At 62.0% G+C, this 21,075-nt stretch overlaps 1 protein-coding gene across 1 annotated transcript in view; it reads right to left on the bottom strand.

The window, feature by feature from the left end:
• LOC147412711 (sodium/glucose cotransporter 2-like) overlaps window positions 1–6,031 on the bottom strand; it is a 32,148-nt gene extending 26,117 nt beyond the window's left edge. The window contains 3 exon segments of the mRNA XM_086481093.1: window positions 248–363; window positions 2,644–2,704; window positions 5,966–6,031. Coding sequence (XP_086337219.1) covers window positions 248–363; window positions 2,644–2,647 — 120 coding nt within the window. The 5' untranslated portion in view covers window positions 2,648–2,704; window positions 5,966–6,031.
• Window positions 6,032–21,075: the final 15,044 nt, after the last annotated feature.

Genomic DNA, 21,075 nt, shown 5'->3' with positions numbered 1-21,075 from the left:
CGGGGGGTCTATAGGGGTCCCTAGGGGTCTATGGGGGGCTCTATAGGGGTCCCGGGGGCTCTATGGGGCTCTATAGGGATCCCTAGGGGTCTATGGGGGGCTCTCTAGGGGTCCAGGGGGCTCTATGTGGCTCTATAGGGGTCCCTAGGGGTCCCGGGGGGTCTCTAGGGGCCCCGGGGGGTCTATAGGGGTCCCGGGGGGTCTATGGGGGTCTCTAGGGGTCCCGGGGGGTCTCTAGGGGACTCACGCTCCACTCGAAGCCCCCCACGGCGATGCCCCCCGCCGCCCCCGTCCCCGCCAGCCCCACGAAATGGCCCGACCCGATGTTGCTGGCGAAGAGCGACGCCCCCACCTGCACCCACGGCATCCATAGGGGCGCCCGGGGCCCCCAGCGGGGCCCACGGGGACCCACGGGGACCCACGGCCCCCAGAGGGACCCAGGGGGACCCAGAGGGACCCAGAGGGACCCACAGCCCCCATAGGGGACCCACAGCACCCATAGGGACCCACAGGGACCCACAGGGACCCACAGCCCCCATAGGGACCCACAGGGACCCAGAGGGACCCAGAGGGACCCACAGCCCCCATAGGGACCCACGGGGACCCACGGGGACCCACAGCACCCAGAGGGACCCATAGGGACCCGGAGGGACCCCACAGCACCCATAGGGACCCACAGGGACCCACAGCACCCATAGGGGACCCACAGCGCCCACAGGGACCCACAGCACCCATAGGGACCCATAGGAAACCATAGGGAGCCATAGGAACCCATAGGGAACCGGAGGGACCCCACAGCACCCATAGGGCACCCATAGCACCCATAGGGACCCACAGGGACCCAGAGGGACCCACAGGGACCCACAGCACCCGGAGGGCCCCCACAGCCCCCATAGGGACCCACAGGGACCCGGAGGGACCCCACAGCACCCATAGGGACCCACAGCGCCCACAGGGACCCACAGCACCCATAGGGACCCATGGGGACCCACAGCACCCATAGGGGACCCAGAGGGACCCATAGACACCCACGGCACCCGTAGGGGCCCATAGCACCCATAGGGACCCAGAGGGACCCACAGCACCCACAGCACCCGGAGGGCCCCCACAGCGCCCACAGGGACCCACAGGGACCCAGAGGGACCCACAGCACCCATAGGGGACCCAGAGGGACCCATAGACACCCACGGCACCCGGAGGGGCCCATAGGGAGCCATAGGCACCCAGAGGGACCCACAGCACCCATAAGGCACCCATAGCACCCATAGGGACCCACAGGGACCCACAGCACCCATAGGGACCCAGAGGGACCCACAGGGACCCACAGGGACCCACAGCACCCATAGGGCCCCCACAGCGCCCATAGGGACCCACAGCCCCGCCCCCACACGCCCCGCCCCCCTTGGACGTCACCCACGGCCCCGCCCCCCCCCCCCCCCCCCCAGTCACCCACAGCCCCCATAGGGACCCACAAGCCCCCATAGCCCCGCCCCACCCCCCAGGCCCCGCCCATCCCTGGTGACGTCACTCACGGCCCCGCCCACCCCCAGAAGCACCCATAGCCCCGCCCACCCCCAGACCCCACCCCCCTGTGACGTCCCCCACGGCCCCGCCCACCCCACCCATAGGGGCACCCACACACCCCCATAGCCCCGCCCACCCCCCCAAGCCCCGCCCACCCCCGGTGACATCCCCCACGGCCCCCCCCCCCCACAAGCACCCATAGCCCCGCCCACCCCACCCATAGGGGCACCCCCAGCACCCATAGCCCCGCCCACCCCCCAGGCCCCGCCCACCCCCGGTGACGTCCCCCACGGCCCCGCCCACCCCCACAAGCACCCACAGCCCCGCCCCACCCCCCAGACCCCCCCCGCCCCCCCCGGTGATGTCCCCCACGGCCCCGCCCACCCCCACAGCCACCCATAGCCCCGCCCACCCCTCAGGCCCCGCCCACCCCCATGACATCACCCACGGCCCCGCCCACCCCCACAAGCACCCACAGCCCCACCCACACCCCCAGGCTCCGCCCCCCCCTTGGACGTCACCCGTGGCCCCGCCCACCCCACCCATAGGGGCACCCATAGCCCCGCCCACCCCTCAGGCCCCGCCCCCCTGTGACGCCCCCCACGGCCCCGCCCACTCCCACAAGCACCCATAGCCCCGCCCCCCCGAGGCCCCGCCCCCCTTTGACGTCACCAGCGGCCCCGCCCACCCCACCCATAGGGGCATCCACAGCACCCATAGCCCCGCCCACCCCCGAGGCCCCGCCCCCCGGTGACGTCACTCACGGCCCCGCCCACCCCCACAAGCACCCATAGCCCCGCCCACCCCCCAAGCCCCGCCCACCCCCCCCATAGGGGCACCCATAGCATCCCCATAGCCCCGCCCCCCCGAGGCCCCGCCCCCCGGTGACGTCACTCACGGCCCCGCTCGCCCCCACAGCCACCCATAGCCCCGCCCCCCGAGGCCCCGCCCCCCCCCCCCGGTGACGTCACTCATGGCCCCGCCCACCCCCACAAGCACTCATAGCCCCGCCCAGCCCCCAGGCCCCGCCCACCCCCCCCATAGGGTCACCCACAGCACCCATAGCCCCGCCCCCCCGAGGCCCCGCCCCCCGGTGACGTCACTCACGGCCCCCGCCCGCCATGCTCCTCCCGGCCAGGAAGTACCCGGTGATGGAGCTGCGGCTGCCGCGGCGCAGGGACTGGGGGGCACCAGTGCTCCCAGTAAGGCCTCCCAGTACGGCCTCCCAGGGCTCCCAGTACGGCCTCCCAGCCCTCCCAGGGCGGGGCACCAGTGCTCCCAGTAAGGCCTCCCAGTACGGCCTCCCAGCCCTCCCAGTAAGGCCTCCCAGCCCTCCCAGGGCGGGGCACCAGTGCTCCCAGTAAGGCCTCCCAGCCTTCCCAGGGCGGGGCACCAGTGCTCCCAGTAAGGCCTCCCAGTACGGCCTCCCAGGGCTCCCAGTAAGGCCTCCCAGCCCTCCCAGGGCGGGGCACCAGTGCTCCCAGTAAGGCCTCCCAGTAAGGCCTCCCAGCCTTCCCAGGGCGGGGCACCAGTGCTCCCAGTAAGGCCTCCCAGTACGGCCTCCCAGGGCTCCCAGTAAGGCCTCCCAGCCCTCCCAGGGCGGGGCACCAGTGCTTCCAGTAAGGCCACCCAGTAAGGCCTCCCAGCACACCCAGAGCGGCCTCCCAGCCCTCCCAGGGCGGGGCACCAGTGCTCCCAGTATGGGGACACCTTTGCTCCCAGTAAGGCCTCCAATATGGCCTCCTAGGATTCCCAGTATAGGGGTACCAGCGCTCCCAGTAGGGCCTCCCAGTAAGGCCTCCCAGGGCTCCCAGTACGGGAACACCAGTGCTCCCTGGATGGGGTCACCAGTGCTCCCAGTATGGCCTCCAGTATGGCCTCCCAGGCCTCCCAGTAGGGGGCCACCAGTGTACCCAATCTAGGGCCACCAGTGCTCCCAGTATGGGGCCACCAGTCCTTCCAGTAAGGGCTCCCAGTGCAGGCTCCCAGTCCTCCCAGTACGGCCTCCCAGTGCTCCCAGTATAGGGCCACCAGAGCAGCCGCTGCTCCCAGTATAAGAGTCCCCAGTGCTCCCAGTATAGGGCCACCAGCCCTCCCAGTACACAGGCACCAGTGCTCCCAGTCTGGGGCCACCAGTGCTCCCAGTACGGCCTCCCAGTGCGCCCAGCATAGAGACCACCAGTCCTCCCAGTACCGGACCACCAGTGTACCCAGTCTGGGGCCACCAGTGCTCCCAGTAGAGGGGTCCCCAGTGCTCCCAGTGCTCCCAGTCACTCATTAACCTCCCCCCCCCCCAGCCCGGCCCCGGGGCATTGTGGGTAACGACCCGCCCCTCCCCCCCCGGGGTCACAGGGGGCAAAAAAACAACCGGGGGGGGGGGGGAGGGGGGCAGTTGTGGGGCGGGGGGGGTAGTTATGGGGCAGGGGGGGGTAGTTATGGGGCGGGGGGGTAGTTATGGGGCGGGGGGGGTAGTTATGGGGCGGGGGGGTAGTTATGGGGCGGGAGGGGGTAGTTATGGGTCTGGAGGGGGTAGTTATGGGGCAGGGGGGGTAGTTATGGGGCAGTGGGGGGGCAGTTATGTGTCCGGGGGGGCAGTTATGGGGCAGGGGGGGGTAGTTCTGGGTCTGGGGGGGGTAGTTATGGGGCAGGGGGGTTAGTTATGGGGCGGGGGGGTTAGTTATGGGGCAGGGGGGGTTAGTTATGGGGCGGGGGGGTCAGTTATGGGGCAGGGGGGGTTAGTTATGGGGTGGGGGGGTTAGTTATGGGGCAGGGGGGGTTAGTTATGGGGTGGGGGGGTTAGTTATGGGGCAGAGGGGGTTAGTTATGGGTCTGGGGGGTTAGTTATGGGGCAGGGGGGTCAGTTATGGGGCAGTGGGGGGGCAGTTATGGGGCAGGGGGGGCAGTTATTTGTCCGGGAGGGCAGTTATGGGGCAGGGGGGTTAGTTATGGGTCTGGAGGGGGTAGTTATGGGGCGGGGGGGGCAGTTATGTTGCGGGGGGGGTAGTTATGGGGCAGGGGGGTCAGTTATGGGGCAGGAGGGGCAGTTATGGGGCGGGGGGGTCAGTTATGGGGCAGGGGGGGTTAGTTATGGGGTGGGGGGGGTAGTTATGGGGCAGGGAGGGGTTAGTTATGGGGCAGGGGGGTCAGTTATGGGGCAGGGGGGTAATTATGGGGCAGTGGGGGGGCAGTTATGGGTCTGGGAGGTCAGTTATGGGGCAGGGGGGGGTTAGTTATGGGGCAGGGGGGGCAGTTATGGGGCGGGGGGGGTCAGTTATGGGGCAGGGGGGGCAGTTATGGGGCAGGGGGGGTCAGTTATGGGGCAGGGGGGTCAGTTATGGGGCAGGGGGGGTAATTATGGGGCGGGGGGGGGGCAGTTATGGGTCTGGGAGGTCAGTTATGGGGCAGAAGGGGGTTAGTTATGGGGGCAGGGGGGTCAGTTATGGGGCAGGGGGGGGTCAGTTATGGGCGGGCGGAGGGGGCAGTTATTTGTCCGGGGGGGCAGTTATGGGGCGGAGGGGTGGTAGTTATGGGTCTGGAGGGGGTAGTTATGGGGCGGGAGGGGGTAGTTATGGGGCAGGGGGGGGCAGTTATGGGGCGGGGGGGTCAGTTATGGGGCAGGGGGGGTTAGTTATGGGGCAGGGGGGGGTCAGTTATGGGGCAGTGGGGGGGCAGTTATGTGTCCGGGGGGTCAGTTATGGGGCAGGGGGGGTTAGTTATGGGTCTGGGGGGGGTAGTTATGGGGCAGGGGGGTTAGTTATGGGGCGGGAGGGGGTAGTTATGGGGCAGGGGGATCAGTAATGGGGCAGGAGGGGGTAGCTATGGGTCTGGGAGGTCAGTTATGGGGCAGGGGGGGCAGTTATGGGTCTGGGAGGTCAGTTATGGGGCGGAGGGGTTTAGTTATGGGGCAGGGGGGTTCAGTTATGGGGCAGGGGGCGTTAGTCTATGGGGGCGGGAGGGGGTAGTTATGGGGCAGGGGGGGCAGTTATGGGGCGGGGGGGTCAGTTATGGGGCAGGGGGGGTTAGTTATGGGGTGGGTGGGGGGTTAGTTATGGGGCGGGAGGGGTTAGTTATGGGGCAGGGGGGTCAGTTATGGGGCAGGGGGGGGTTAGTTATGGGGTGGGGTGGGGTCAGTTATGGGGCAGTGGGGGGCAGTTATGTGTCCGGGGGGGCAGTTATGGGGCAGGGGGGGTAGTTATGGGGCAGGGAGGGGGTAGTTATGGGTCCAGGGAGGTCAATTATGGGTCTGGGGGGTTAGTAATGGGGCAGGGGGGTCAGTTATGGGGCAGGGGGGGGTTAGTTATGGGGCAGGGGGGGTAGTTATGGGTCTGGGGGGGTAGTTATGGGGCAGAGGGGGTTAGTTATGGGTCTGGGGGGTTAGTTATGGGTCTGGGGGGTCAGTTATGGGGCAGGGGGGTCAGTTATGGGGCAGGGGCCCCCCTACCCAGAGCCCCACGGCGAGGACGAGCAGGAAGTAGCCCCCGATGACCCCCAAGTCCCAGGGGTTGACGGCCGCCGGCCGCTCCATGGCCCCGCCCCCTCCCTGCCCCACGGCTGCCCCCTAAGTACCCAGCAGGCCCCGCCCCCCCCGCCCCCTTCCCCCCCCCCCCCTCCCCCCCCAGGCCACGCTTGGCTGCCCCATAAGTGACCGCCCTGGACCCAGGGGGCCCGGCTGCCCCCCAACCCCTCCCCCCCGCCGCCGCCGCCCCGCTATGGGGCGCTGAGGCTCCTGCCCCATAGCGGGGCCACGGGGCCTCCTGCCCCACACCTCCCTGCCCCATAGCGGAGACCGAGGCCTCCTGCCCCACATATCCCTGCCCCATAGCGGAGACCGAGGCCTCCTGCCCCACATATCCCAGCCCCATAGCGGGGGTATCAGTGTCCTGCCCCACACGTCACCCCCTGCCCCACACGTCACCCCCTGCCCCACACTTCCCAGCCCCATAGCGGGGACCGAGGCTTCCTGCCCCACATATCCCAGCCCCATAGCAGGGATCCCAGTGTCCAGCCCCACACCTCCCTGCCCCATAGCGGGGACCCCAGTGTCCAGCCCCACACCTCCCAGCCCCATAGCGGAGAGCAAGGCCTCCCGCCCCACACCTCCCTGCCCCATAGCGGCCCCACACGTCCCGCCCCACATATCCCAGCCCCATAGCGGGGACCTCAGTGTCCCGCCCCACACGTCACCCCCTGCCCCACACTTCCCAGCCCCATAGAGGGGACCGAGGCTTCCTGCCCCACATATCCCTGCCCCATAGCGGCCCCACACCTCCCAGCCCCATAGCAGAGCCACGTGTCCTGCCCCACACGTCACCCTTGGCCCCATGGCGGGGGCACCAGCATCCTGCCCCACACCTCCCTGCCCCATAGCGGGGGCATCAGTGTCTGGCCCCACACGTCACCCCCTGCCCCACACCTCCCAGCCCCATATCAGGGATCGAGGCCTCCTGCCCCACACATCCCTGCCCCATAGCGGCCCCACACGACCTGCTCCACACTTCCCAGCCCCATAGCGGAGGCCGAGGCCTCCCGCCCCACATATCCCTGCCCCATAGCGGCCCCAGATGTCCCGCCCCACACATCCCCCCCCAGCTCTGATTGGCTGAGAAATCTCCCGGGGGGGGGGGGGGGAGGGGAATTTTGGGGCTTTTTTGATGGTTTTTGGCATTTTGAGCCATTTTGGGGGCATTTTCGGCCATTTTGGGGGAATTTTCGGCCATTTTGGGGCCATTTTCGGCCATTTTGGGGGAATTTTCGGCCATTTTGGGGCCATTTTGGGGCTATTTTCGGCCATTTTGGGGCCATTTTTGGCCATTTTGGGGGAATTTTCGGCCATTTTGGGGCGATTTTCGGCCATTTTGGGGGAATTTTCGGCCATTTTGGGGCCATTTTCGGCCATTTTGGGGCCATTTTTGGCCATTTTGGGGGCGGTTTTGGCCATTTTGGAGCCATTTTTGGCCATTTTGGGGGCGTTTTTGGCCATTTTGGGGCCATTTTTGGCCATTTTGGGGGAATTTTCGGCCATTTTGGGGCCATTTTGGGGGAATTTTCGGCCATTTTGGGGCCACTTTCGGCCATTTTGGGGCCATTTTTGGCCATTTTGGGGGAATTTTCGGCCATTTTGGGGCGATTTTCGGCCATTTTGGGGGCGTTTTTGGCCATTTTGGGGCATTTTCGGCCATTTTGGGGCTATTTTCAGCCATTTTGGGGGCTCCTGAGGTGGTTTGGGGGGGTTTTGGGGGGTTCTTGGACTTTTTTGGGGGGTTCCGAGATCATTTTGGGGGCGTTCTTGGACAGTTTGGGGGGGAGGTTGAGCTTTTTGGGGGGGTTCTGAGGTGGTTTTGGGGAGATCTTGGTGGTTTGGGGGGGTTCGGAGGTTTTTTGGGGCGTTCTTGGACTTTTTGGGGGGGTTTGAGATGTTTTTGGGGAGATCTTGGACGTTTTTTGGGGGTTCTGAGGTGATTTTTGGGGGTTCTTGGACGATTTTTGAGGGTTCTGAGATTTTTTTGGGGAGATCTTGGACCTTTTTGGGGGGTTCTTGGACCTTTTTGGGGTTCTGAGATTTTTTGGGGGGTTCTGAGATGTTTTTTGGGAGATCTTGGACCTTTTTTGGGGTTCTGAGATGGTTTTGGGGAGATCTTGGATTTTTGGGGGGTTCTTGGACCTTTTTTGGGGGTTCTGAGATGTTTTTCGGGGGGTTCTGAGATGTTTTTGGGGAGATCTTGGATTTTGGGGGAGTTCTTGGACCTTTTTTGAGGGGTTCTGAGATGATTTCGGGAGGTTCTGAGATGGTTTTGGGGAGATCTTGGATTTTTGGGGGGTTCTTGGACCTTTTTTGGGGGTTCTTGGACCTTTTTTGGGGTTCTGAGATGATTTTTTGGGGGTTTTGGACGATTTTTGAGGGTTCTGAGATGTTTTTTGGGAGATCTTGGACCTTTTTGGGGGGTTCTTGGACCTTTTTTGGGGTTCTGAGATGGTTTTGGGGAGATCTTGGACCTTTTTTGGGGGTTCCGAGATGGTTCTTGGGGGTTCTTGGATTTTTGGGGGGTTCCTGGACCTTTTTGGGAGATCTTGGACCTTTTTTGGGGTTCGGAGATGATTTTGGGGGGTTCTGAGATGGTTTTTTGGGAGATCTTGGATTCTTGGGGGGTTCTTGGACCTTTTTTGGGGATTCTTGGACCTTTTTGGGGTTCTGAGATGATTTTTGGGGGTTCTTGGATTTTTGGGGGTTCTGAGATGTTTTTCAGGGGGTTCTGAGATGTTTTTTGGGAGATCTTGGATTTTGGGGGGGTTCTTGGACATTTTTGGGGGTTCTTGGACCTTTTTGGGGGGTTCTTGGACCTTTTTTGGGGTTCTGAGATGTTTTTCAGGGGGTTCTGAGATGGTTCTTGGGGGTTCTTGGATTTTTGGGGGGTTCCTGGACCTTTTTGGGAGATCTTGGACCTTTTTTGGGGTTCGGAGATGATTTTGGGGGGTTCTGAGATGGTTTTTTGGGAGATCTTGGATTTTTGGGGGGTTCTTGGACATTTTGGGAGGTTCTTGGACCTTTTTGGGGGTTCTTGGACCTTTTTTGGGGTTCAGAGATGATTTTGGGGGTTCTGAGATGGTTTTTTGGGAGATCTTGGATTTTTGGGGGGTTCTTGGACATTTTGGGGGGTTCTTGGACCTTTTTTGGGGGTTCTTGGACCTTTTTTGGGGTTCTGAGATGATTTTTGGGGGTTCTTGGATTTTTTGGGGGTTCTGAGATGTTTTTCAGGGGGTTCTGAGATGTTTTTGGGGAGATCTTGGATTTTTGGGGGGATCTTGGACCTTTTTGGGTGGTTCTTGGACCTTTTTGGGGGGTTCTTGGACCTTTTTTGGGGTTCTGAGATGTTTTTCAGGGGGTTCTGAGATGGTTTTTGGGAGATCTTGGACCTTTTTTGGGGGTTCTGAGATGGTTCTTGGGGGTTCTTGGATTTTTGGGGGGTTCCTGGACCTTTTTGGGAGATCTTGGACCTTTTTTGGGGTTCGGAGATGATTTTGGGGGGTTCTGAGATGGTTTTTTGGGATATCTTGGATTTTTGGGGGGTTCTTGGACCTTTTTGGGGGGTTCTTGGACCTTTTTTGGGGGTTCTTGGACCTTTTTTGGGGTTCTGAGATGATTTTGGGAGGTTCTGAGATGGTTTTGGGGAGATCTTGGATTTTTGGGGGGTTCTTGGACATTTTGGGGGGTTCTTGGACCTTTTTTGGGGGTTCTTGGACCTTTTTTGGGGTTCTGAGATGATTTCGGGAGGTTCTGAGATGGTTTTGGGGAGATCTTGGATTCTTGGGGGGTTCTTGGACCTTTTTTGGGGGTTCTTGGACCTTTTTTGGGGTTCAGAGATGATTTTTGGGGGTTCTGAGATGGTTTTTTGGAGATCTTGGATTCTTGGGGGGTTCTTGGACCTTTTTTGGGGGTTCTTGGACCTTTTTGGGTGGTTCTTGGACCTTTTTTGGGGTTCTGAGATGATTTTTGGGGGTTCTTGGATTTTTGGGGGTTCTGAGATTTTTTCAGGGGGTTCTGAGATGTTTTTTGGGAGATCTTGGATTTTTGGGGGTTCTTGACATTTTTGGGGGTTCTTGACCTTTTTGGGGGTTCTTGGACCTTTTTTGGGGTTCTGAGATGTTTTTCAGGGGGTTCTGAGATGGTTTTTGGGAGATCTTGGACCTTTTTTGGGGGTTCTGAGATGGGTTTTGGGGGTTCTTGGATTCTTGGGGGTTCTTGGACCTTTTGGGGGTTCTTGGACCTTTTTGGGGGGTTCTTGGACCTTTTTTGGGGTTCTGAGATGTTTTTCAGGGGGTTCTGAGATGGTTTTGGGGAGATCTTGGACCTTTTTGGGGGTTCAGAGATGATTTTTGGGGGTTCTGAGATGGTTTTTTGGGAGATCTTGGATTTTTGGGGGGTTCTTGGACATTTTTGGGGGTTCTTGGACTTTTTTGGGGGTTCTTGGACCTTTTTGGGGTTCTGAGATGATTTCGGGAGGTTCTGAGATGGTTTTGGGAGATCTTGGATTCTTGGGGGGTTCTTGGACCTTTTTGGGGGTTCTTGGACCTTTGTGGGGGTCCTGAGACCTTTTTGGGGGGGGATCCGAGCTGTTCCGGGCAGCCCAGCTGGACCTCAGCAGGCGGCCGGCCGGTGGGCTCGGGCTGGAGAACCTTCCAGAACGCAGGTGACCACCACGGCCAGAGCCGGAGAGCGATTTTTAATCCCCTCCCCCCCCCCCCCCCCCCCCCTCCCCCACCCACAAAAAACCCCCCAAAATCTCCTTTTTTTTTAATGGTTCTTCTCGCCCTGGAAGCTCTTCAGCATCATCTTCCTCACCGCGGGTGCTGTGGGGGAGGGGGCCTTCTTGAGGACCTCCAGAACCTTCTTGAGGACCTCCAGAACCTTCTTGAGGAGCTTCAGAAGGTTTTTGAGGGCCTCCATGTGTTCTTGAAGACCTCCAGAACCTTCTTGAGGCCTCCAGAACCTTCCTGAGGGCCTCCAGAAGGTCTTTGAGGGCCTCCATGGGTTCTTGAGGAGCTTCAGAAGGTTTATGAGGGCCTTCAGACCTTCTTGAGGACTTCCAGAACCTACTTGAGGACCTCCAGAAGGTTTTTGAGGGCCTCCAGAAGGTCTTTGAGGGCCACCATGGGTTCTTGAGGACCTTCAGAAGGTTTTTGAGGGCCTTCAGACCTTCTTGAGTGCCTCCAGAACCTTCTTGAGGACTTCCAGAACCTTCTTGGGGGCCTCCATGGGTTCTTGAAGACCTCCAGAACCTTCTTGAGGACCTCCAGGACCTTCTTGAGGGCCTCCAGAACCTTCTTGAGGGCCTTCAGAAGGTTTTTGAGGGCCTCCATGGGTTCTTGAGGAACTTCAGAAGGTTTTTGAGGGTCTTCAGAGCTTCTTGAGGACCTCCAGAACCTTCCTGAGGGCCTCCAGAACCTTCTTGAGGACTTCCAGAACCTTCTTGAGGGCCTTCAGAAGGTTTTTGAGGGTCTCCATGGGTTCTTGAGGAACTTCAGAACCTTCTTGAGGGCCTCCAGATGCTTTTGGGGGACCTTCAGAGGTTTTTGAGGGTCTTCAGAGCTTCTTGAGGACCTCCAGAACCTTCTTGAGGACCTCCAGAACCTTCTGAGGGCCTCCATGGGTTCTTGAGGAGCTTCAGAAGGTTTATGAGGGTCTTCAGAGCTTCTTGAGGACCTCCAGAACCTTCTTAAGGGCCTCCAGAACCTTCTTGAGGGCCTTCAGAAGGTCTTTGAGGAGCTTATACCTTCTTGAGGACCTCCAGAACCTTCCTGAGGGGCCTCCATGGGTTCTTGAAGACCTCCAGAACCTTCTTGAGGACCTCCAGAACCTTCCTGAGGGCCTCCAGAAGGTTTTTGAGGACGTTCAGAAGGTTTTTGAGGGCCTCCATGAGTCCTTGAGGACCTCCAGAACCTTCTTAAGGGCCTCCAGAACCTTCTTGAGGGCCTTCAGAAGGTCTTTGAGGAGCTTCAGATCTTCTTGAGGGCCTCCAGAACCTTCTTGAGGGCCTCCAGAACCTTCTTGAGGACCTCCAGAACCTTCTGGGGGGCCTCCATGGGTCCTTGAGGGCCTCCAGAACCTTCTTGGGAGCCTCCAGAAGGTCTTGAGGGCCTCCATGGGCTCTTGAGGACCTCCAGGACCTTCTTAAGGGCCTCCAGAACCTTCTTGAGGGCCTCCAGAACCTTCTTGAGGGCCTCCAGAACCTTCTTGAGGGCCTTCAGAAGGTTTTTGAGGGCCTCCATGGGTTTCTTGAGGAACTTCAGAAGGTTTTTGAGGGTCTTCAGAGCTTCTTGAGGACCTCCAGAACCTTCTTGAGGGCCTCCAGATGCTTTTGGGGGACCTTCAGAAGGTTTTTGAGAGGTCTTCAGAGCTTCTTGAGGACCTTCAGAACCTTCTTGAGGGCCTTCAGAACCTTCCTGAGGGCCTCCATGGGTTCTTGAAGACCTCCAGAACCTTCTTAAGGGCCTCCAGAAGGTTCTGAGGACGTTGGAGAAGGTTTTTGAGGGCCTCCATGGGTTCTTGAAGACCTTCAGAACCTTCTTAAGGGCCCCCAGAACCTTCTGAGGACCTTCAGAAGGTTTTTGAGGGCCTCCAGAACCTTCTTGGGGGCCTCCATGGGTTCTTGAAGACCTCCAGAACCTTCTTGAGGACCTTCACAAGGTTTTTGAGGGTCTTCAGAGCTTCTTGAGGACCTCCAGAACCTTCTTGAGGACCTCCAGAACCTTCTTGGGGGCCTCCATGGGTCCTTGAGGGCCTCCAGAACCTTCTTGGGGGCCTCCAGAACCTTATTGAGGGCCTCCAGAAGGTCTTTGAGGGCCTCCATGGGTTCTTGAGGAGCTTCAGAAGGTTTATGAGGGCCTTCAGACCTTCTTGAGGACTTCCAGAACCTTCTGGAGGCCCTCCAGAAGGTTTTTGAGGGCCTCCAGAAGGTCTTTGAGGGCCACCATGAGTTCTTGAGGACCTTCAGAAGGTTTTGGAGGGTCTTCAGAGCTTCTTGAGGACCTCCAGAACCTTCTTGAGGACTTCCAGAACCTTCTGGAGGGCCACCATAAGGTTTTTGAGGGCCACCATGAGTTCTTGGGACCTCCATGGGTCCTTGAAGGCCTCCAGAACCTTCTGGGGGGCCTCCATGGGTCCTTGAGGGCCTCCAGAACTTCTGGGGGGCCTCCAGAACCTTCTTGAGGGCCTCCAGAAGGTCTTTGAGGGCCTCCATGGGCTCTTGAGGACCTCCAGGACCTTCTTAAGGGCCTCCAGAACCTTCTTGAGGGCCTTCAGAAGGTTTTTGAGGGCCTTCAGACCTTCTTGAGGACCTTCGGAAGGTTTGTAAGGGCCTCCAGAGCTTCTTGAGGGCCTCCAGAACCTTCTTGGGGGCCCCCATGGGTACTTGAAGACCTTCAGAACCTTCTTGAAGACCTCCAGAACCTTCTTGAGGGCCTCCAGAAGGTCTTTGAGGGCCTCCATGGGTTCTGAGGACCTTCACAAGGTTTTTGAGGCCTTCAGACCTTCTTGAGGGCCTCCAGAAGGTCTTTGAGGAGCTTCAGACCTTCTTGTGGACCTCCAGAACCTTCTGGAGGCCCTCCAGAAGGTTTTTGAGGGCCTCCAGAAGGTCTTTGAGGGCCACCATGAGTTCTTGAGGACCTTCAGAACCTTCTTGAGACTTCCAGAACCTTCTGGAGGGCCACCATAAGGTTTTTGAGGGCCACCATGAGTTCTTGGGGACCTCCATGGGTCCTTGAGGGCCTCCAGAACCTTCTTGAGGACCTCCAGAACCTTCTGGGGTGCCTCCATGGGTCCTTGAGGGCCTCCAGAACCTTCTTGAGGACCTCCAGAACCTTCTTGAGGGCCTCCAGAAGGTCTTTGAGGGCCTCCATGGGCTCTTGAGGACCTCCAGGACCTTCTTAAGGGCCTCCAGAACCTTCTTGAGGACCTTTAGAAGGTTTGTAAGGGCCTCCAGACCTTCTTGAGGACCTTCAGAAGGTTTGTAAGGGCCTCCAGAGCTTCTTGAGGGCCTCCAGAACCTTCTGAGGACCTCCAGAACCTTCTGGGGGGCCTCCATGGGTCCTTTAGGGCCTCCAGAACCTTCTTGGGGGCCTCCAGAACCTTCTTGAGGACCTTCAGAAGGTTTTTGAGGGCCTCCATGAGTTCTTGAAGACCTCCAGAACCTTCTTGAGGCCCTCCAGAAGGTTTTTGAGGGCCTCCAGAAGGTCTTTGAGGGCCACCATGAGTTCTTGAGGACCTTCAGAAGGATTTTGAGGGTCTTCAGAGCTTCTTGAGGGCCTCCAGAACCTTCTTGGGGGCCTCCATGGGTCCTTGAGGGCCTCCAGAACCTTCTTGAAGACTTCCAGAACCTTCTTGGGGGCCTCCATGGGTCCTTGAGGGCCTCCAGAACCTTCTTGGGGGCCTCCAGAAGGTTGTTGGGGGCCACCAGGGTTTCTCTGGGGCCACCGGAAGGTTCTGCTGGCGAAGAGGTGTCGTGTGTGTCCCCCCCCCCCCCAAATCCCCTCCCCCGTCACCCCCGCCCCCTCCAGCTCCTCCACCAGGAAGGGGTGGAGCCTGCGCAGGACCTCCAGGAAGCGCCGGTGCCCTCGCCGCCCCCAGGCGGGGGCGGTGGCCAATAGGCGCCTCATCTGCTCCTGGGGGGTGGGGCCAGCGGCCACCATGGCCGCCTCCTCCCGCGTCACCAGCCCGTCGGCTTCCAGGTGGTCCAAGATGGCCGCCACGGCCCGGACGCGCTGGATGAGGGCGGGGCCGTGGCGGGTCACGAAGAGGTCAGCGGGGGCGGGGGGCGGGGCTGGCGGCGAGGGCGGGGCGGGGGCGTCAGGCGCCATCTTGGCGGCCGGCGGCCATCTTGGTGCCCAGCGGCCAGCTGGGCAGCTGGGCGCCATCTTGGTGCCCGGCGGCCATCTTGGCGCCCGGCGGCCATCTTGGCGCCCGGCGGCCATCTTGGTGCCCGGCGGCCATCTTGGCGCCCGGCGGCCATCTTGCCAACCACCATCTTCTCCCCCACCCCCCATCTTCCCGCCCATCCGCCATCTTGTCCCCATCCTCCATCTCACCCAGCGGCCATCTTGTCCCCCAGCCGCCATCTTGTCCCCATCCTCCATCTCACCAGCGGCCATCTTGTCCCCCAGCCGCCATCTTGTCCCCATCCTCATCTCACCCAGCAGCCATCTTGTCCCCCAGCCGCCATCTTGTCCCCATCCTCCATCTCACCCAGCCGCCATCTTGTCCCCCCCGCCGCCATCTTGTCCCCAACCACCATCTTCTCCCTCATCCACCATCTTCTCCCCGACCTCCATCTCCCAGCCGCCATCTTGTCCCCCATCCCTCCACCTTGTCCCCAACCACCATCTTCTCCCCCAGCCTCCATCTTGTCCCCCATCCGCCATCTTGTCATCCCATCTCCATCTCCTCCCCCATCCTCCATCTTGTCCCCAACCACCATCTTCTCCCTCATCCGCCATCTTCTCCCCAACCTCCATCTCCCAGCCGCCATCTTGTCCCCCAGCCGCCATCTTGTCATCCCATCTCCCTCTCCTCCCCCAGCCGCCATCTTGTCATCCCATCTCCCTCTCCTCCTCCATCCGCCATCTTGTCACCCAGCCGCCATCTTGTCATCCATCTCCATCTCCTCCCCCACCTCTATCTCGTCCCCCATCCTCCATCTTGTCCCCAACCACCATCTTCTCCCCCATCCTCCATCTTGTCCCCCACCGCCATCTCCTTCCCCAGCCGCCATCTTGTCCCCAACCACCATCTTGTCCCCCACCGCCACCTCCTCCCCAGCCGCCATCTTGTCCCCCTCCTCCATCTCCTCCCCCAACCCCCTCCTCCCCCCCCCCCCACCCCCCTACCCCCCCGCCCCCACCGGCTCTCACCGTCGCCCCCCTCCAACCCCTACGGCCAAATCCCGCCGGTGGCTCCTCCTCAGCGCCTCGGCCACGACGGCGGCGCCGGAACTTTCCCGGTAGAAGCCGACAACCAGAGCGGTGAGGTCGAGGGCGTCGGCGCCTTCCATCCTCCCGCGGGGGATGGGGCCGTATCCCTCCGCCGCCGGCAGCCGGTTCAGCTCCGCCTTCACCCGCCGCAGCTCCGCTTCCGACAGCTCCTCCAGCGCCCGCAGATGCGGTCCCGGCCCCCCGCCATCTTGGAAAAGGAGGGGGGGGGGGGGGGGAGGGGGGAGCACGGGAGGAAGGAAATGGGGGGGGGAGGGGCGGGGAGGGGGTGTTTGATTGAGGGCAAGATGGCGCCCGCGGGAGGGCTCGGCGTCGTCATCGGGGCGCTGGTGGCCGGTATTTGGGGGGTTTGGGGGGGGTGGGGGTGGGGGTAAATTTGGGGGTGGAGGGGGGAAATTGGGAGGGGGGGAGGGGCAGGTGGAGGGCTGGGGCCTCCGGTGCGGTTATGGGGAAGAAACGGGGGGGAGGGGGGAGGGGGAGGATGGTGGCGGCGTGGCGGGGGGGGGGGGGGGGGGGGGAAGAGGGGAGGTGGGGGGTGACCCCCGTGGTTGGGGGGGGGGGGGGGGGATGGGGGGGGGGTGTCCCAGTTAGGGGTCGTGGACCTGTGGGTGCTCCCAGTTAGGGGTCTTGGACACGTGGGTCCTCCCAGTTAGGGATCCTGGACCTGTGGGTCCTCCCAGTTAGGGATCCTGGACATGTGGGTCCCCCCAGTTATGGGGCCCAGACATGTGGGTCCTCCCAGTTAGGGGTCCCCAGATGCCTGAGTCCTCCCAGTTATGGGTCCCAGACATGTGGGTCCTCCCAGTTAGGGGTCCTGGGACACGTGGGTCCTCCCAGTTAGGGGTCCTGGATGCCTGAGTCCTCCCAGTTATGGGACCCAGACACCTGAGTCCTCCCAGTTAGGGGTCCTGGACCCGTGGGTCCCCCCAGTTATGGGGCCCAGACATGTGGGTCCTCCCAGTTAGGGGTCCTGGACTCCTGAGTCCTCCCAGTTAGGGGTCCCGGACTGTGGGTTCTCCCAGTTATGGGTCCCAGATGGCTGAGTCCTCCCAGTTAGGGGTCCCAGACATGTGGGTTCTCCCAGTTATGGGGCCCGGACACATGGGTCCCCCCAGTTATGGGGCCCAGGCATCTGAGTCCTCCCAGTTAGGGGTCCTGGACTCCTGGGTCCTCCCAGTTAGGGGTCCAGACACGTGGGTCCTCCCAGTTATGGGTCCCAGATGCCTGAGTCCTCCAGTTAGGGGTCGCAGACATGTGGGTCCTCCCAGTTATGGGACCCAGGCATCTGAGTCCTCCCAGTTAGGGGTCCTGGACTCTGGGTCCTCCCAGTTATGGGGCCCGGACACATGGGTCCCCCCAGTTATGGGGCCCAGGCATCTGAGTCCTCCCAGTTAGGGGTCCTGGACTCCTGGGTCCTCCCAGTTAGGGGTCCCAGACACGTGGGTCCTCCCAGTTATGGGGCCCAGATGCCTGAGTCCTCCCAGTTAGGGGTCCCGGACACGTGGGTCCTCCCAGTTATGGGTCCCAGACATGTGGGGTTCTCCCAGTTATGAGTCCCAGATGCCTGAGTCCTCCCAGTTAGGGGTCCCAGACATGTGGGTCCCCCCAGTTATGGGTCCCAGGCATCTGAGTCCTCCCAGTTAGGGGTCCTGGACTCCTGAGTCCTCCCCGTTAGAGGTCCCGGACATGTGGGTCCTCCCAGTTATGGGGCCCAGACACCTGAGTCCTCCCAGTTAGGTGTCCTGGACCCGTGGGTCCCCCCAGTTATGGGGCCCAGACATGTGGGTCCTCCCAGTTATGGGGCCCAAGGCATCTGAGTCCTCCAGTTAGGGGTCCTGGACTCCTGGTCCTCCCAGTTAGGGGTCCAGACACGTGGGTCCTCCCAGTTATGGGTCCCAGACACCTGAGTCCTCCCAGTTATGGGGCCCGGACACATGGGTCCCCCCAGTTATGGGTCCCAGGCATCTGAATCCTCCCAGTTAGGGGTCCTGGACTCCTGAGTCCTCCCAGTTAGGGGTCCCAGACATGTGGGTCCTCCCAGTTATGGGGCCCAGGCATCTGAATCCTCCCAGTTATGGGGCCCAGACATGTGGGTCCTCCCAGTTATGGGGCCCAGATGCCTGAATCCTCCCAGTTATGGGGCCCAGACATGTAGGTCCTCCCAGTTATGGGGCCCAGACGCCTGAGTCCTCCAGTTAGGGGGCCCAGACACCTGAGTCCTCCCAGTTAGGGGTCCCAGATGCCTGAATCCTCCCAGTTATGGGGCCCAGACACCTGAGTCCTCCAGTTAGGGGTCCCAGGCATCTGAATCCTCCCAGTTAGGGGTCCAGGACCCGTGGGTCCCCCAGTTACGAGGCCCAGACACCTCTGGGACCCCCCAGTTATGGGTCCCGGTCGCTCGAGTCCCCTCCTGCTGTACGAAACAAGGGGTGGGGGTGGGGGTGTGTGTGTGTGGGGGTAAAATGTGGGGCCCTGCCCCATGCCCCTCCCCCCCCCCCCCCCCCTCTCTCGCCCCATAGCGCTGCCCCACCTCGGCGCCTTCAACCTCCGCCCGGCCCCACACCGGCTCTGACCCACGGCGGCGCCCGCAGCTTTCGGGCACAAGTGCTGCAGCTCGACGGAGGCCGGTAAAGGGGGGGGAGGGTGGGGGTGGGGGTGGGGCGCCCCCCCAACTTGTGGGGGAGGGGGTCCCTCACCCCTCCCTCCCTCCCCCCCCACCCCCCATAGGCTGTTGGTGGGGGCCCCGGCGGAGGTGGGGGAGGGGGGCCGGTTGTTCCAGTGCCTGGTTGGAGAGCGGAGAGTGCCGGGAAGCTGGAGCTGGACGGTGGGATTAGGAAGGGGAGGGGGGGGGAGGGGATGGATGTAGGGGGGGGTGGGATTATGGGGATGGGTGTGGGGATGGAGGGGGGTGGGGTTGGGGGGGATTATGGGGGGATTATGGAGATTGGGGGGTGGGATTATGGGGGATTATGAGGGTTGGGATGGGGGGATTATGGGGAGGGTTGTGGGGATGGAGGGGGGTGGGTTGGGTGGGATTATGGAGATTGGGGGTGGGATTATGGGGATGGGGTGTGGGGATGGAGGGGGGTGGGATTATGGGGGATTATGGAGATTGGGGGGTGGGATTATGGGGGATTATGGGGTTTGGAGTGGGATTAGGGTGGGATTGCGGGGGGATTATGGAGATTGGGGGTGGGATTATGGGGGATGATGAGGGTTGGGATTTGGGGGGGATGGGATTATGGGGATGGGTTGTGGGGATGGAGGGGGTGGGATTATGGAAGGATTATGGAGATTGGGGGGTGGATTATGGGGATGATGAGGGTTGGGATTTGGGGGGGGATGGATTATGGGGAGGGTTGTGGGGATGGAGGGGGTGGGATTATGGAAGGATTATGGAGATTGGGGGGTGGGATTATGGGGGATGATGAGGGTTGGGATTTGGGGGGGGTGGGATCATGGGGATGGGGTGATGGAGGGGGGTGGGGTTGGGGTGGGATTATGGGGGTATTATGGAGATTGGGGTGGGATTATGGGGATTATGGGGGTTGGGAGTGGGATTAGGGGGGATTGTGGGGGGATTGGGGGTGGGATTTGGGGGGGTTGTGGGGGGGGTGGGATTATGGGGGGGTTGTGGGGATTGAGGAGGGTGGTATTGTGGGGATTATGGGGGATTATGGGGGATTATGGGGGTTGGGAGTGGGATTAGGGGGATCGGGGGGATTGGGGGTGGGATTTGGGGGGGTTGGGGCATTGAGGGGGGTGGTATTGTGGGGATTTGGGGGGATTATGGGGGTTATGGGGGATTATGGGGGATTATGGGGATTGAGGGGAGGGAATAGGAGGGGACTGGGGAGGTGGGATTATGGGGGATTATGGGGATTTGGACTGGGATCAGGGTGGGATTATGGGGAGATTATGGGGCTGGGGGGTGGGATTATGGGGCTTGGACCGGGATAAGGGTGGGGATTATGGGGGGCGGGATTAGGGGGTGGGGGGGGTATGGGGGATGGAGGGGGGGGGGATTTCCGGGGATCTGGGCTGGGATTAAGGCGGGATTACGGGCGGATTATGGCGACGGGGTGGGCGGGATTATGGGGATTGGGACTGGGAATGGGGGTGGGTGGGGTGGGGATTACCGTGGCCCCGCCCCCTCTGACCCCACCCCCCACCCCCCTCCCCCCACAGCCAACACCACCCGGACCCACATGGGCATGGCCTTGGCCCGGGACGGTGACGTCACCGTCGTGAGTGGATTCGCCCAATTACGGGGGGGGATGGGGGGGGGGGGGGGAGGGGAGGGGACGAAGGGGGCCCCGCCCTCTCGAGCCACGCCCCCTATCACCCCCTCCCCCTCCCCCTCCCCCCCCCCAGGCCTGCGGCCCCGGCTGGACCCGCGTCTGCGACCGCCAACGTCTACTCCAGCGGCCGCTGCCTCTTCCTCGACCCCCAGCTGAAGCCCCGGCGGGTGCTGGCCCCCGGCTACCAAGGTGGGAAGCTCCGCCACTCCCCCCCCAAATCTCCAGGCCAAGATGGCCGCCGGCCCCTCCCCCAACCCCCTAAGGCTCAGCCCTTCCCCATGCGGGTTGGCCGACGAAGGCCGGGGGGGGTGGGGGTGGGGGGTCCCATCATGGCGTCCGTTGGCCTCCCGGGGGGGCTGTCACTCAACCGTTGACGTCACGGGTGGGGAGGGGCCATGGGGGCGGCTCAGGCTCCGCCCCCTCGCCGTGGCGGCCATCTTGGTTGGGCAACGAAGGCCACGGTGGTCAACTGAGGAAGGCCATGGTGGTCCCATCATGGCGCCCGTTGGCCTCCCGGGGGTGCTGTCACTCAACCGTTGACGTCATGGATGGGGCGGGGCCATGGGGGGGCTCAGGCTCCGCCCCCCCGCCATGGCGGCCATCTTGGTTGGGCAACGAAGGCCACGGTGGTCAACTGAGGAAGGCCATGGTGGTCCCATCATGGTGCCCGTTGGCCTCCCGGGGTGCTGTCACTCAACTGTTGACGTCACAGGTGGGGCGGGGCCATGGGGGGCTCAGGCCCCGCCCCCTCCCATGGCGGCCATCTTGATTA

Source organism: Leptosomus discolor, unplaced genomic scaffold (assembly GCF_034619465.1).
Source record: "Leptosomus discolor isolate bLepDis1 unplaced genomic scaffold, bLepDis1.hap2 HAP2_SCAFFOLD_227, whole genome shotgun sequence".
NCBI classification, from domain to species: Eukaryota; Metazoa; Chordata; class Aves; order Leptosomiformes; family Leptosomidae; genus Leptosomus; species Leptosomus discolor.
This window is presented reverse-complemented; position numbering and strand designations above follow the sequence as displayed.